This window comes from Pyxicephalus adspersus, chromosome 5, assembly GCF_032062135.1.
Source record: "Pyxicephalus adspersus chromosome 5, UCB_Pads_2.0, whole genome shotgun sequence".
In the NCBI taxonomy this organism is placed as follows: Eukaryota; Metazoa; Chordata; class Amphibia; order Anura; family Pyxicephalidae; genus Pyxicephalus; species Pyxicephalus adspersus.
In genome coordinates this window covers 83,670,388-83,688,121 of record NC_092862.1, presented here as the reverse complement: position 1 = coordinate 83,688,121, position 17,734 = coordinate 83,670,388, and the positions used below count along the sequence as shown (strand labels likewise).

The 17,734-nt window shown below is 37.5% G+C and overlaps 1 protein-coding gene across 1 annotated transcript in view; it reads right to left on the bottom strand.

The window, feature by feature from the left end:
* The window catches only part of TRIO (trio Rho guanine nucleotide exchange factor), a gene marked incomplete at its 5' end in the record, with an annotated part of 463,708 nt that overhangs the window by 400,757 nt on the left and 45,217 nt on the right, over positions 1 to 17,734 (bottom strand). The window contains 3 exon segments of the mRNA XM_072411970.1: positions 640 to 771; positions 1,023 to 1,214; positions 3,208 to 3,330. Coding sequence (XP_072268071.1) covers positions 640 to 771; positions 1,023 to 1,214; positions 3,208 to 3,330 — 447 coding nt within the window.

Sequence of the window (17,734 nt, the reverse complement as noted above, 5' to 3'; positions counted from 1 at the left end):
CTTTGTGTAGGAGGATTTGTTTAAGAAAACCTGATAGGGATCAAATAAAATCTGCATGTCTGTGCAGAGGCATAGGAACAAGTCCAGTTAAAAACAATCATTTGATATACCATGACCTGGATAAAAGACAGCGTTCACAAACAAACATTCTGCTTTTAAGAAGACATAACTAAGCAAATTATACAAATGAACTATGGAGAGAATTTGGTATTTTAAAAAGTAATTTACACTGAAAAATTGGGGATGTGGAAAAATAAGTACAGATACATCAATCAAAAATAGGTGGACTAAATATTTAAAGCAGAGGCAACTGACAATTGATAAACCAGTCAGCGATTACTTAATACTGTACTTTTCTAATAACGCCCCTTCAGTTATTTAGCAGAAAGTACATCTACTGAACTTAAAACCTATCATGTTCCCAGACTGTATTCACTAAACATAACACATTTCCAGTTACCATACAAAACTAGTAGTCACCGAACATGCCAAAACAAGAAAAAAATGTAATCATGTATTTTTCACATTGTGGCTAAATATTTTGGTCCCAAACATATTGCCATTACCAAGCAGACTTACAAGCAGCACTTATCAATATAGAAAAACACATTAAAAAAAGCATGAAAGGTACAGATCTACCTCAGAATAAGCCACCGTGATATGTTCATAAATCCCTTGATGATGATGTATGGCATCTTCTAAGTCTTGTAGTTCAGATGGAAGGTCAACTTTACCACAAGCCTTACACCATGAATCAACATTGCTCATATACTAAAGAGAGAAAAACACCACAAGTTAATGTGTTAATGTGTGTTTGTAGTGTAACATAGTTGGCATTAGCATTCCAGAGCCTTTTAGGATAGCTAGGGAAATTATCCATACCCTGACATATGTGCACTGCTGTCATGTTAGACCAATTTAAATCAAAAAATTCTCACTGACATATCCAAATTTATTAGTCCAGTTAAATATAAACACAAATTTACAAGGAAAAAAAGAAAGAAATAGGTAACACTCGTTACCTTCTCAGCTTTTTGGTGAAATTTTGCAGACATTTCGAGTAAAGTACTTCTCTCATCTAAAGCAGCTGCAAACATTTTCCATTCATGTTCCAGTTGACTGGAAATCTGCTTTATCTGTTGTGAAGCGTAGTGCCCAGACTCAACAAGGCGATTGGCTACTGACACGATTCGATTTATATTCACATAAACATTCTGTAATAAGACCAATATGTAAAATAATTATATGATTAGAATATACCAAAAATATATTATATCATCATCAAAATCTTATAAAGATACAAGAATGTTTTGCTTTAACCTCCCTGGCGGTCACTTGCGAGCAGATGCTTCCCCTGGCATCGCGTCCCCAACATTCACAGGCTGGGGACGCAGATGTCGAGCAGCATCCAAGTAGCCTGGTGATGCCAGCTGCAGATGCTGGGCATCGCTGAAGGACGCCACAGGCACTGCTGGGGGACGCCGCTGGAACATGAGAACCACGTAGGAGTTTTCAACTCCCTGGCAATTCCACCCCAAGTGTGGCTTGGGGTTACCACTTTTGGTATGGAAACACTCAGGAATACCACCAGGGAGGTTAATATGCTAAAAACAATGATATTAAATGTATAATAAACAATATTAAATGTGAAAAGACTGAGGAAAAATGACATCGTTCAAAACAGCAGAAGCAGTGATGATTGCCTAAATGTAAAATTCTTACATTTGTTTCTGGGCAGCCAGTCTAGTCCTGTTGGTATACTTCTTGATTAACAGAATTTTTGCACCAAAGATTTTTTTACAAAATTTCTAAGTTCCTTTAAGTCTTTAAAAGTTGTTAAGAGTAAAAGAGGTATATAAAAATACAAACAAAAACTAAGACTAAGAAGTTTTGCCTGCAACCTTTTTGCGACCAATTCAAAATCTGCGTCTTTAGCACAATTACGTCTAATTCTCAGATATCGTGAATATGTTATGTATCGTTTGAGAATTAGACGGAATTGTTCTAAAGACTCGGATTTTGAAATACCTGCAAAAGGGTTGAAGGCAAGACTCTTAGAAAGAGGTTATAGTAAAACAACGTTGAAAAAGCCTAATCTTAATCTTTTTTGATAATGTGAACATATTTTTTTGTGAGTTGTTTGGTATTTATATTTGTATTGTATTAATTTAAAGTCCTTTTTGGGTCTGGTGACTTTTTTTGCCTTCTTGTGTTGTTGAAAGGTTGAAAAACACATCACTCTATTGTCAGACTTGAGTATGCCTTGGTATGGATACTAATTTTTATATATATTTTTGTTTGTGAAATACAGTTGGGCTCCTCCTTTGTTCCCTGTATCCTGTCTCCTCTTTATCTGTCATATATACCATTCAATCAGTGAGAGAATATCCAATGACAGAATACCGCTGTATATGAATATATGTAAGTAGATATGTTTTATGTGTTTAAATATTTAGTTATCTGTATTTGTTGGAAAAAATGTTTGAATCAATATAGCCAAGTCAAATTATTGTATCAATAAAGGTCTCTGTAGTTCCCAATGAAGCGGACTGGGGTCCGCAAAACGCATAGAATGCATGAATATTATCATTTAAGAAGCCTATCATGAAAAGCAACCAAATAGATATATATTCAATATGTTATTTTAATTGTGAAAAAAAAAATTGTTTTTAGGTTTGTCTTTGTAAAAACATGCCAAAAAGTCCCAGAGAATTTATTCTTACCTATTTTTCATTCCTAAAGAATGTTAATTTTGTGTTATCAACTAATCTTGTCATCCTCTATTTCTTGTATAATGGACAAAAAGTTTAGCCTGGGTATTAACTATGGCTACCTTCATAAATACAATGAAACAAAACCAAAAAGGGACAGGGTGTGTTATTCCAGAATTACTAAGTGAAAATGAAGAAAAAAAAGCATGAACAAAATGAATAAAAAAAACATTTATACTAGCTTTAATAACCAACTTTCACTTTTAAAAGAAGAAATAAAGCCGCGTTTACTTATTGCTCACAGAGCTGACGGTTAAATTGCACTAATTTCAATTGATGTCAACCATCATCCCCACAATACTGCTGTTTCTACTTTTGGAGATGCAGTCTAATTTCAGACTAACAACAAAAGCTTGGATTGTAAAATTAAGTTTAATAATGCAAGAACAAAAAAGTTTTATACAGATAATAAAATAAATAAAAAAATTTTGCTCACCATACAATTCATGGCAAAATGGTTGTGCTGAGTCTGAAGATCCATAGCTTGATTGTGACTGATGCCTATATCCGTGTAGCTTGTTAAAAACAAACCCTTATTATGTGTAATCCAATCAAACATCTAAAGATAAATAGAATATAAAATAATATATGCAGTTCTTTGTAAATGTTTTCAAATATAAAAATCAATGGCATAACAACAAGTCCCCCACTGCCCCCCCCCCAAAAAAAAAATGGGGGGGAACACACATGCACATTTCCCTGTTTATTACCACTACAGATCCTAAAAGTACAAAAAAGTAAAAAGCTTTTTGTTGACTAAATAATATCAGCCCTGTCCAGTGTCTTTTGCTAAACTACTCACCACGCCTACTTTTAAGATCTCAGGAGAAGACTAAACATTCTGTAGCCCAAACTAAGAATTATGTGGACTCGGAGATAACCCAGGAAGCCTACATAGGACAGCTCTGAATTACTGACAAGATCAACAGGGAACAAAATGTTTCTAATTGTACAATAAACAAACCACAAAGTTTTATGGTCAGAATCAACATACACCTAAGGTTTTATATTACCCTGTTCTGTATTAGAGTGATCTGCCATTCCTTCTGATTGGCATCCCAATAAATACATATGCAGTAGCTCTAAGTGGCCATCATGATGACATAAACAAACATACTCTCTGGCTATAAAAATAAATAAATAGCCTAATATATATTGTTGAAAATCAATAATATCTGAATAAATATGATTATATAACCATATCTATAGCGCATATTATTATTATTATTATTAACCTTCCCGGCGGTCTGATTATGTCTGTACCTTTATACCAAAAGCAGTACAATGTTTTGCGTGGAAATTTGTTGTAAAATTAATTATCAATTATCAAATAAAATTTGATTTATTATTTATTATTTGGATTTATTTTTTATATCTATCACTGTGATCAATGTTTTAAAAGCAGATTACAATGCTGGATCGAGGGGAGCAGGTAGGATTTTTTTTATGCTAACCCGCGTGTGGCTCAGGGTTACCGCTTTTGGGTATATAAAATTCACCCCGAGCCACACTCGGGATTACCGTCAGGGGGGGTTAAACAAGATTTATAAAGCACCAATATATTAAGCAGCACTGTACAGGGTTCATACACAAATAGCAAGTCACTCAACCAGCCTAATTAACCACCTGGGCGTTACACTGATGTCTAGATTTCTGTTCCAAAAGCGGTACACTGTTTTTCATGAAATTTTTTTTTTTTTAAATTGTAGACCTGTAACTTACAGAAATATGTCCAAACAAGGGTCTAGTAGATATCATGAATATAAAAAAGGTTTAAAACACACAATCATGTAAAAAAAAAAAGTTACTTTTAATAAAATTAAATAAAAGACACAAAAATCAGCTTAAACAAGAATACATAAATAAATGAAAAATACTGAAAATGCGATAATTCGGTATACTGTATAGTAATATATTTTTCTAAAACACCTCCCTAGTGCCCAACGTCACATACCTATAGACAAAACCACATAAATATATTTTCTATTATTTTGTGTTGGATTGGATACAGGAGTTTGTATTCAATCCAATACAAAATGTGTTTGAACGAGTTTCAATTTGAATTTCCCGCACATGCGCCAACATCATCGCCGAGGGACACATACACACTACAAACGGAGAAGAAGCCGTCCGGCTTCTTCTTCTTGGAGAAGGCACCCGACGCTGGAGGACGACGCTGGAACACGATGCTGGATGATCGCAGCGGGACCAGGTAAGTGATCGATAAACCCGAACTTTTCTCACTGTATTTTCATACAGTGAGAAAAGTTCGGGTTTATCGATAATTGTAATTTTTTTTAACCCGAACCAAGGTCGGGTTTAGCGGTAGGGTGGTTAAGGAACGATTTGAAACATAAAATATACAGTAGTATTGCTTAAGGAAAACATTAGTGGGTAAAACCCCTGTAACACTATATTAGTAGTTAGTACATAACCCTGCAAATACAAAACAAAACAATATTCCCCAAGCATTCCCCAAGCTTGGGATTGGTTAATTTAACTCCAGTAGTTAGTTGAAACCTTAAATGTGGAAATTCTGGAGTTGTTGGGGAAGCCCAGCAAGGGTCATCTAATTTAGGTTACAGCAAAGGATTAGCATGGGGGTTATCACCTCACTCCATCTGTTCTGTCACCTATATGTTTCCAGTGCTGGCGTCATCTAGTTCAACGGTCACCACTGCTGGTCCGTGGCTCTGGTCGGTGGACCTGCGAGCGGGGTCGGGAGAAGACCCCCGCCGGGGGGGACACACCGGCCAGAGCCGTGGACCACGTCCCCTGTGCAAATCCCTGGCTCAGGGAAGTGGACGGGCTGTGTTTCAGGACACAACCCGCCCACTCTTCCATCGCAGGCTCAGATCTGCGATGCCAGAGCGGGCGGGGTTATAGTGTTAAGACGTCACTATGGTTGATCCTATGATCACTATGGTTCCTTCACTTTGATTGAAGACCGGCTACCCGCGCATGTGCGGTCAGGAGGGCCTAATTTTAGTGGTCCGCGTGACCAAATAGCTTGGCGTCCGCTAATCTAGTTTTACAGTCCTTTGATGATCAGGGCTTGATTGTGTGTTGAAGTTATTTATTACCCTTACAAACTCTAATGGTCATTAGGTCTGTCCTGTGAACAGAACCTGTGTGAAGTCCCTGGAATTCATTAAATAGAGATGTTCCAGGGAGTCTGCGTGGCAGGACAGGGGGTAAACAGATCACTATAATTAAACACAAACATTTATGTCCATGCCTTCATGCATTGTTTAATTACTTAACTATTGAGAATATAATTTATAAATATATATATATATATATATATATATATATATATATATATATATACACACACACACATACACATACATACATATACACACATACAGACAATTATTGTCCTGTAACAATATGACTTATGAAAGCCTTGTGGAGAGCATCAAAACACCAACCAACAAACTCGTTTGTTTTAGAGCTAGGTCAGAAAAGACAACCTATATACACCTCTCAGTATAGGTGCTCTTTAATCATTTCACATCCAATCTAATAACGAACATGCAATACATGAACATGCATTACATATTAACCCACCCGGCATTCTTATTCTGTCCATATTTTCATGCAAAAAGTGTCACATTGTTTTGCATACAAATTTGTTTTACTATGTAGGCTTATAATTCCTAGGCATGGGGCGTGGCCCAGCGTATGGCAGAGGAGGACGCTTGGAGCGAGCTATATCCCTCCGTAGACACTGTATGAGAAAGCATGGCCTTCGGGGCACCTCCTACAGCGTCTGACAGGTCCCGAACGGGGAAGATCGGATCTGATTTTAATCCAACCGACCCCTTCACTCCTGCAACCCGCAGTCAGCGTAGAGGCAAGATGGCGCCGGCTGCTGATACACAGACAGCCCAGGACTCTATACAGTCTCGGGTGAGCCCTGAATCTCATCTATTGGCTCCAAACAGCCCTGGAGACCCCTTAGGGCTGGTCCCTCTTGCAGATCTTCCTACCTCTGATCCGCCGGGGAATAACACCCGACTGGAAAAAATTGAATCTCTTTTAAAAGTACTACATACAAAAGCTGATTTTGATTCTTTATTTCAGAGGCTTGAGAGTACTTATAGATCAGAGATGACCAAGCTAAAAAGATATTTGGGCAGTAAAATGGAAGTGATAGAGGATACAACTGAGGGTTTAAGAGATCATCTAGTGCAAGGGTCATCAAACTCCGACCTTTTAGGCCAGATACGGTCAGTCAGTAGTCTGTTCCGGCCTAATGCCCCCCCCTGGTCGATCTGGCCTAATCCCGGCCGGCAGGGATCGCATGCAGGGGTAAAGGGTAAGGGGACATTCCCTCTCCATCGTATGCATACCGAGGAGAGGGCTTTCTCTTCAGGGGCGTTCCTGGTGGGGGGGTGGAGCCATCATTGTGGGACTCAAGAGAGAGTCCGGTCTAGTGTGCCTTCTTGACCTCCTAAAATGGCCTAGCAGCCAAAAAAGTTTGCTGACCCCTGATCTAGTGAAACATACTGAGGCCCTTAATGTGCATTCTATGCTCTTAAACAAATTGTTATACCAGCATGACAATCTGAAAAAAAAAAAAAAATAGGAGGAACATAATAAGATTGAGAGGTGTTCCAGAAAGTATCAACACAGAAGATCTACAGCAAGTTGTGACTGCTATTTTTAATGATTTCTTGCAAAGACCTCCTTACCAGGCCATAGAATTGGATAAGATCCACAGAGCCTTGGGCCCCAAATTACAGGACCCGGTGCGTCCACGTGACATTGGTAGAACCTATTCATATCAGCTTAAAGAGGAAATTATGACGGCGGCATGCTCCCAGACCTCTGTTTTGTTTAATGGGCTTCAGATTCATTTGTTACAAGTTCTCTCCCGCCATACTTTGTCACAGAGAAGAGCACATAAACCTGTGTTGGAAATACTACAATCACGCAATATTAAACATTGTTGGGGGCTTACCCTTTCTGCTTTTAATAATGGAAAAGTGGCTACCTTTTGACACATAGAGGACTGTTGAACTTATATTGCTTTCACTGTTGAATGATTTTTTTTTTTTTTTTGTTGGTGGGCTAGAAGGTAATCTATTTTTCCCTAGCGGTATGTACCTTGAGTTTCTTTCTCATATACAGAGCGAGATTGATTGAATTGGGCAGAATTGGACATTGAACACGCTCTTTATATATAATAAAAACTTGATGGATTAAATATTTTTGTAGTAAATAGGATATATGACACTCATCCTACAAATAAGGATTTTAGTTATTTTTCATTTGCTCATAACTCATATTCACGTATTGATTACTTTTTAATTGCCCAATCCCTATTGGATCTCCCCTTTCATTCGTATTTTGGCTTGAGATTATGGTCAGATCATGCCCCAGTTCATATTGAATTGGGGTGCTCAGCTTTTCATTGCTCCTGGAAGTTTCATTGCTCCTGGAGGCCTAATGACTCTTTGGCTCACTGATGTGGGGTGTCGTACGTATTTTTGTCAAACTCACATTAATGATGTAACTCATTTGCTCACTCAATAGGAAGCCCTGAAATGTTTTAAGGAGAGTATTAACTCAACATGGGGCCAGGTTGAAGAAAGCCAGGTCATATGATCTTAAGGCTCTTTTATCTAAGATAGCTGGTCTAGAGTCCCAACACAAACAGTACCAACTTTCTAGTAACCTTGTGGATCTATCCAACACTCGTAGAGAACTACTGCCAATTTTAGATTCTCAGTCAGTAATCGCTAGAGATAAGGCTAAATGGCATTATTATGAGTTTGCGAATAAATGTGGCAGACACTTGGCACGAACAATTCATTCTAGACCCACAAAGGCCCCTATACCATTTATGATTTCAGATAGCTCTAAAATCCATGGCAATAGTGGTATTGCACAGGTTTTGGAAATTTATTATTCAAAGCTTTATAACCTTCCCTGTACTTTTCCTCCCAAATCTAGAACTTCGAATTTGGAAGATATTAATTAGGATATTATGGAAAAGGCCATACACAGATTGGAGCCATCGGAAATCTTGGCACTAGAAGCACCTTTAAAACCAGATGAGTTTACTCAGCCCAATAAAAACCTTAAATCAGGTAAATGCCTAGGCCCCTATGGGTTTATCCCTCGTTTTTTTAAAATTTTTGTGATCTAATTGTCTCCCTCATTAGCCAATACATTTAACGCAGCTGACGATGAGCATCCTATTTAAACCCAGATGCTCTTAGACAATATTTCTGTTATCCCCAATCCAGGAGCACACTATTTTATGCCTAATCTCAGTTGATGCCGAAAAAGCATTTGACAGAGTCAGGTGGAAATTTTTAGAGCTCACTTTAATTGGCATTGGTATATACAGGTTTTAGATCTAAAATGTTGTCTCTTTACTCTGATCCTAAAGCAAGAGAATTGGTAAATGGCTCCCAATCGGAAGTCCACAAGGTTGCCAGACAAGGTTGCCCACTATCCCCTCTTCTTTTTGCTTTGGTAATGGAACACTTAGCAATAGCTTCTAGGCAAAATTCATCTAAAAAATTTTACAATTTCCTGGTTTGGTAGGATGAAGGTTTTGAAAATGGATTCTCCCCCCACATTTTTATATGTTTTTCAGACAGTACGTATCGTTCCTCCTAAAACTTTTATCTGTGCACTTCGTTCACTTTTTATCAGTTTTATATGGGGTGGCCGTAAACCTAGAAAAAAAAACATTTCATTGTCTAGACGTAAACAGGTTGGGGGTATAGGATTACCTCACTTTGAATACTTTTATAATCACCAGACTTTCATCCTCCTCCAGATAATTGAAGGGCAAGGGTCTTCTGACCTTAAGCTTTCGATACAAGTAGAGCAGGCTCTATCCCCTTTGGATCTTCGAGCATTAGCCTGGATAACCCCATTTTCTCTTAAACAATATCCTCTTGAAACTGCCTTGACATCGACAACATTAAAAGAATGGCATTTGGTTTATCATTGTTTTGAATTATCTTCCTTGCCTTCTCCCTTGACTTCTTTATTGGATAAGCCCTTATTTCCACCTGGGCTGTTTATAGATGGTCTGGAAGGCTATAATAGGGATTTTTGGCCTCAAGCCTGTAATTTTGTGGGATCTTTAGATGGCATGTTTATACCCGCTGGAGTTTGTGGTGCTGGTTCACGTTCTTGATAATTTGATAGACAACTAGCTAGATTTTCTAAAAACCTACATCGATCCACACATGCTAGCAGACCTCGGACGGCTTTTAAAAAAATGATGTATGTCTACAAAACCCATACGTCATTTGGCTTCAGTATTATACCAAATTTTATTAGGAAGTCACGATTCAAATTTACCTAGATTTCTGGCAGCTTGGCATAGAGAGCTTGGACAAGTGTTTACGGAGTCTGATTGGAGCTCTGTATTTGATCTGGTTCATAAAACTTGTGTGTGAATATAAGCCGAAGAATTATAAAATCTTGTCCCGTTGGTATAGAGAGCCTGCCTCTCTGCATTGTGTATTTCCTTCTGTCCTGGAGAATTGCTGGCATTGTGGAGTTGGGGTTGGTACTAACCTTCAAATTTCATGGTAATGTCTTAGGTATGTCTAAGACATGTCTGTCTGACATGTCTGATATGTATTGCATTGATATTGCCCCATCCCTGGAGCTTGGGTTACTCTCTATTTAATTCAATACCATGATTTCTATAGGGAAAAGCTTATGGGGTTACCTTTTAGCTTAAGCCTGCCAACCTATTCTGCTTTTATGGAAACAGTCTACTCCTCACACTCTGGAATACCACAGAGAACTAAATGATGAGGATGGAAGAAATCAGGGCATTTAAAAATGAGTCAATTCCACTCTCCACAATGGGCTTGCTGGGAACACTACAGTATCTCCCCCAAGCTTAAAACAATAATCAGTACTCAAATTTCAAATCAAATATATATATATATATATATATATATATATATATATATATATATATATTTACTATTATGTACACAAAGGGATGGGGGCTACTTTCCATAAATATAAAAGTACATACATACTGAATAAATGTGAATATTTACTGTTGCTATAGTTATGTACGGTTATTATAATGAATCATCTCTGTATGTTTTTCAGACTGTATGTACAACTTGAATAATATCTCTGGTTTGTTATGATGTTAACATAGTCAGAATTATTCTAACTGTATTTACATTGTCGTTATCCTGACCTCCGGATTTTGCAAGAAGGTGGGAGCTCCTCCCTCCCCCGCCCGACTTTGGGGACGGGGGCACTCATTATTATATGGGTGCCCCTCAGCTCCGCCCCACACTTATCCTCAGTGTGGGGCCCAGCCTCCCCGCCTATCCCCGTCTTGTTAGACGGGGATGCTGCGCTGCTCCTGTCTCTTGACAGGTTGCAGCGCTTAGCCGGGACAGGTGACGGGTCCTCCCTCCTCCTTTCTGCTGGATGACGCAGGCTGTAGGGGTGGTGCAAGGCGCCGGCCCTCTGGCTCCACGTCACCCAGCCGGCTCCTGTGTACACCATGGACGACGGCTGCGTGCAAGTGGGGCGTGGGGGAAGGTCCTGGGAACGCCATCCTTTAAATGGATCGGCGTTCTCGTGATCTTCCTGCTCCCCTGCACACCAGCCATCACTTGCAATCGGGACTCCGTATACCCAGCAGTTGCCAATACTTTAATTTCAAAACCTCTACCTTGGACACCTGGAGTCTGCTAGTATCTTACTATTAAGATAATACCCTGATAAGATGTGGGGATTCACAAACAGAACCTACTACTCTATAAGGGTAATCCACATCCTATATCTATTTTTTAGATACCCAATCCTATTTCATATTTATTACCATACTGTTTCCTGTGCTGAGAAGATTTTCTTCACTCTAAATATTTGCAATAAGCAGAACCTATTACGGCACAAGAATCATGTGAGTTTCAATACACCAGTATTAATTCTTATTTATCTGCAAGCAATGTATATTCTTCTGTAATACCTTAAGACTTTTTAAGAGGGATTTATCTATACCCCATCTATACACAGATATAGAGTGTATTAATTTTTTATTCAAACTTTGATCGGTAAATCAGTCAATATTTATTTAATATCAGAACACTTATGTATAGTACATTTAAATTAACAACCAAACTTTTATTGATTTATATACAAGGGCCAAACACATGTTGCCAAACTATTACCCCTAAAGAAGCCTAATGAGGCGAAATACATCGAGTACAACCATCATGATCCAATGGTTATAAAACTATATCGCAATGTAATGTATATGTTTTGTTGAGATGAAACATGTCTAGTGCCCCTTAGGGCCAATTTGACACTCGGGAGACGCCAAGATATTATTGTGGTCCAACCCTAAACCTGTCAAACCGTTTTCACTGTATGTTGTAATCTACAATTCTGTGAAGTCGAATTTGTATATCTTGCTCCACAAGAAAATATTGTGGCACATGTCAAATGCAATCTACCTTGTCTATAAAGCACATTTATATTTATACTACAGACTGAATACTAATTCATTTTTCTTTTTTGTGCAAAAAAAAAAATGCTTTTCTTTCCTTCTTAATATCTTTTGATACTCTATACTAAGGGTTAGCACTTAGGTCTCTGAGGAACATTCATTAATTTAAATTTAGATTACCACCTACACCTACTGGTTTAGTTTCTACTACATATGTAACTATTCATCCCTCTATTCTTCAATGGAGGTTTTACCAGAGTGTTTGCAGAACTGTATGATTGTGATGTAAAATGATAAACACATAAATATGAAGCAAATGGGATCCTGATAATTTGTTTGTATTTAGTTAAATACCCTTTGTGTATAAGTTGTGCCTTTTTGATCCTTGTCCTATCGGAGTGTTATTTTTAAGACATTACCCTGCTTCTGTATGATAGACAAAAGGATAATTCCTAAAGTTTGTTAGGTTGCGTTAGTGTATTATTGTAGTTTAAGTGTCTGTGTGATATTGGAGAGACAATGTAGAAAAGTCTGATTTGTCTGTGTGACAGTGAGGTTTCCCACAAGGCTAAAGCCTGTTTGAGGCTGGCTGAAGATTTTATGCCTGTGTGACAGGTAGATATCAGATACAAGAGGAAGAGTCTGAATTGAAATGGGGTGTATCTGCTAGAACAAGTTCAGTGATCATTTACAGAGAGATTAGCTAATAAGTATTACATGTGAGCATACAGAATATTAGTGTTCTGTACGAGGAGATAGTAGATAAATGGTATTGAGATTGAACATGCTTTAAAACCCTACATTTTTTTTGAAGTTTTGTATAGATGTAGTAAATTAAGTTTAGATTTAATAAATTGGAAAGGCACGTGAAATAAGAACACTGAACTCGCTATAAAATAGGAAATGATAATAAACGTTTGAAAAGTTCTCAAATACAGCCAGGAACTTCCAAATCTGCCCCAATTAAAGAGTCCCTGGTAAATTGAGAGTCTCCTGAAGTTATAATCACAATAGCTGTAAAAAAAAAAAAAAAAAACACGTGTTCTAGCATCAATGTTAAAAGACAAGAACGTGATCATTTTCATTGCAAAGCACATTTGGCTAATGATTGTCATTTCCCAAAGAAAGAAATAAAGAAATAAAGCAGTAGTGAGAATAAAGTGTATTCCAGTGGCCAGCAGCCACTCCCTACCAGAAACACAAAGCTTGCTGGATGCCGAAGGAAATGAATTTCTAGTTATTACCCTAGGGGAGAATAGAGTTAATTTTATAGACTATACCATTATAGAATATAATGTTAACTTTGACATCCTACCACTACAATTGGCTGATTATGGTAGTTGTGATGTATCTGTGATGGATAATAATAGAGTGCGTGCTACGTGCAGCTGAACTGGATACTTAGCCGATAAAGAAACTGTACAATACTTGCTTCAAGATACAGCAGTCACAGATATACTAAATAGACATTGAGTAATCAATTGATAAGAAAAAGGAAAGTGAGAAGGATGATTACCAAAGAACTCAGAGGCAGAGTTTGCAAATGTTACAAAGTTCGCAGAATGTTGTCTAGAACTGAAGAGCAAGATAAAATGTAAGGTGATACAATGTAAAGTTTTAGAGACCAAGAAAGTGGGGGAAAATTTTTTTTTTTGGAAAAGACTGTTTGTGATTAAGAAAGTGTTATTCTCACCCCTCTGAATACATTATTGATAATCTCATATATTGATGGACAAGATGGATTAAAATTTACTCAAACCTCTGTACCAGCTATAGCTGGTCCCCTTTCAATGGACTTAATAGGCTGAAGGGTTATTTCAGAGACTGTTTCAAACAGACAAATGTTTAAAGTCTAAGCACTGATGTGTGTGTGAAAAGTGACACTGTTAATTAGGTATTGACACAGAAGAAGAGAATCTCCAGATGACATATGTAAAGCTACGTACACACTTCCAATTGTTATCGTTAGTAAACGAACGACGAACGATCCTGCACGATATCTGCGAACGATCGTATAGCACCGATCCTGTACATACAGATAACGACACAATCGTTCAAAGATATTGTACACACGTATATATACACACAGTATATATATATATATATATATCGTATATACACACACATACACTCACAAACACAATACAGCCTGTATCGATCAAATGTTCGTTCATTGCGCATGCTCAGAATATGCACGATCACTGAACGATAGATAGTCAACGATCGTCGTCCAATCCGATCCGCCGGTCGGGTCGTTCATTTCCAACGACTATCCTCGTTCGTCGGCGTCGTTGGTTACTTTTTTTACAAACGATTTTTGAACAGGAAACCTGTTTTATCTGTGTACTGGCCTCTGCCCCTCCTAGGGGGTCTCCAAGTCCAGGACTTCACAGAAGTAACAAACAGATGATAAAACAGATGCCAGGAAACAAGACCTATTTTCCTTAACAAACAGATCACCAGTAGGGCCCTTTAAGGGGCAACAAATCCATCACGCCTGAGTCAGCAAAAGATGGAGGCATAATTAAACAGATAGGCTGGGTTGATGGCCCATCCAGACCTTTTGGTGACAACTAAAATTAGATGACCCTGCCTGGCTTTAGCTGCAGCTTCCCATATAAACTTAGCTAGGAGGCCTAGTAAATTCTTAAGTTACAGTAACCAATAGTCATCTTACAGATCACATCCAGTAACCAATCCAAAACCAATCCATGCAAAAATGGGAACTGAGAGCATTTAGGTCTCTTGCTTGCTGGCTCTCCTTGTCTCCTGAGGGTCTCCTTAGGTAAGCTGGTATGGAGTCCTCTTCTGAAGGAAGTAGGCTCCTGAGGTACCCATTAACCTCTTAGCAGGTAACTATGAGATATTCCTGATTGTAGTCTTATGGGTGTCTGTAGTATTACTGCATTATATTGCCATTTTGTAATTACTGATTTGTGTACCAAGCATTATTAGATTATTACAGGGGTTTACTACTAATAACCTTATTAATTGACTGAAGTTCCGATGTTGAGATATCAAACAATATTGCTGTGTACTTTGTTTCACCTTGTTTTCTTAATTAAACTTTTTGAGTGACTAGCTATAATTTGTGCATGAACCTTCTTTTATTGAATATCTATATGCATTGATAGGGGATATAATTTCCATATGTATGCAGATAAATATTCCAAACATCAACAAGGATCTGGCAGAAGCAATTCTGTTTCTTAGAACAACACTACATTGAGTTAGTTTTGGATTGCATTTAATATCTATTCTACTCTACAACTATATTCCAAGTTATTTAAGTTATATAAACGGTTTTAGGTTTTCCAGCTTTTATTTTGTTCATGTAGTTAAGCTTTGTTTTTGTTTTAAAACTACCAAAGAATGTGCTTCATATTTTTAAATTTGGTAAAGTTTCTGTTCCTGATTTATTACATGCTATGCTACTACTTTATAGCCACTTGTTAAAAACAATAAATAAAACCTTATTGTTTTCATTCTTTTGTCTTGTTTGTTGTTTAAACTGGTGAATACAGTACAGCGTCAGCTTCCTAGCCAGTAGTTCTGTAGTTAAATGGCATGTTGCTTTCCTTTAATCAACGTGGAAAATACATTAGCATATTACAAGGTTTCTCATTTTATCTTCACGTTTGCATTCAAACTTCACAAAAAAATTTAGACCCCCCAATTATTCATAAATCAATACATTTATTATAAAATTTAATTATAAACATTTTTACTCAATTTTTCTCAAGAAAAATTCAATAAAAATATGTAATTAATTAAATAATTTATTAATCATTAACTGCCCTAGCGGTAACTGCCCTAGTGTGACTCGGGGTGGATTCCACTTGCAAAAAGCGGTAATCTCGAGTCACACTCGGGGTAAGTTTAGAAGCCCCCCTTACCTGTGCCCTGCGCTCCAGCAGCGATCTAATGATCCCGCTCTGATGCCGGGACGTTTCTGAATTAGGGGGCGTGGCCAGGCAGATTTTTCGGTGCTATACAGATATGCTTCTAACAAATATAACAAATTCAATCAGTCAAGAAAGAATACGAAAAAACTGTATTACAACCATTTTTACATATTCTTTCTTGAGTGATAGAATTTGTTATATTGCTAGAAGCATATCTGTATAGCACCAAACTAAACCATATCCTGTGAACTACCTAACAGGAATGGTCATTGAATTGTATGTATGTAATTTCACTATTTGTACTCAATACACAAATTATTTTTGAAAGCGTGAGCCACAAACCTCTCTTTCTTTCTCCAATTTTCTATTGACCACTGTTAGAGGTGGCTCAACCCTATTGATATACTAGTAAGGGGAACAACCAAATTTTGTTACATTTTTGTATAATAATTTGAGCAATCCAGCTTTCCTATTGTTAAAAATACACTATTGATGCTTTCTATTAAAGCACCCAAATTAATGAGCCTATTTCTTCTTACTACTTCTTTCCATTTAGAAACATGTTCTCAACAAGATTAAGAAATAGGGAGTATGGTGGTAAAAATAGGAGGTGGTGTCCCTTACTTTCAACCAAGGTCTTTATCTAGCGAGTGGTATGAAAGGGGACATTATCCATAATTAGGATGACATGCTGAACACTATTTTTCACTAAAAACATTCAAAACCCCATCGATAAAATTGAGGAATGCTTCTTGATAAAATGCTCGTGCTTGTGACAAAATGGAGGTCCCATTTTTGTTCCTCACACAACAAATTGAATAATTTCTGGAACACACTCCAGCCACAACATGCACCGCCCTTTGCCTAATAGAAGATCTTCCCCTTTTGGTTCTCATTGAGATGTTAAAACTTCCTTCATCAAGAAAGTAGATGTTTTTTCCATCTTCCTTAGCAATGAGATCAAGGATTTTGCCTTTCTTGAAGAGAGTAGGAATCATTGCGCCTTGCAGGAATTAAAGAACCTCCCTAGCGTTCTAATTCTGTCCAAATTTCCTTGCAAAAATCGTTGCAATTTTTTTGCCAATCAGTTTAAAAATTATATATATATATATATATGAAGAATATGAAGATTTCTTTGTTTCTTTGTATTAGACTCAATACAGCTATTTTGTATTGAATCCAATACAAAATTTTTTGAATTTCATGCCGATCCTCCCACCGGCACCAACGTCACCGGGAAACCCCGCAGATCTTGCGTCTCTGCAGTTCGCGATTGGAGCAGGAAGAAGACAGACGTGTCCCCAGGACCTGCGGGATCCAGCAGGACGCTGATCTTAATTTTGGTTATGGTTGTACGATTACAACCCAAAACCATTGCTATCTGGGAGGCATCACTTCCATTCAGATAACTGTCTACCACTCTTTGACGTTCTGCATTACTTAATTCTCTGGCCATAAGGCTAAGTACAATACTAAATATAAAGCTAATACCTTTGAAGATAAAAAGCTGAATAATATGGTTATCATAAAACTTAGTATGAATCCCTGAAATAAAGATATTTCATTTTAAAATTATATCAAGTAAAAAACAT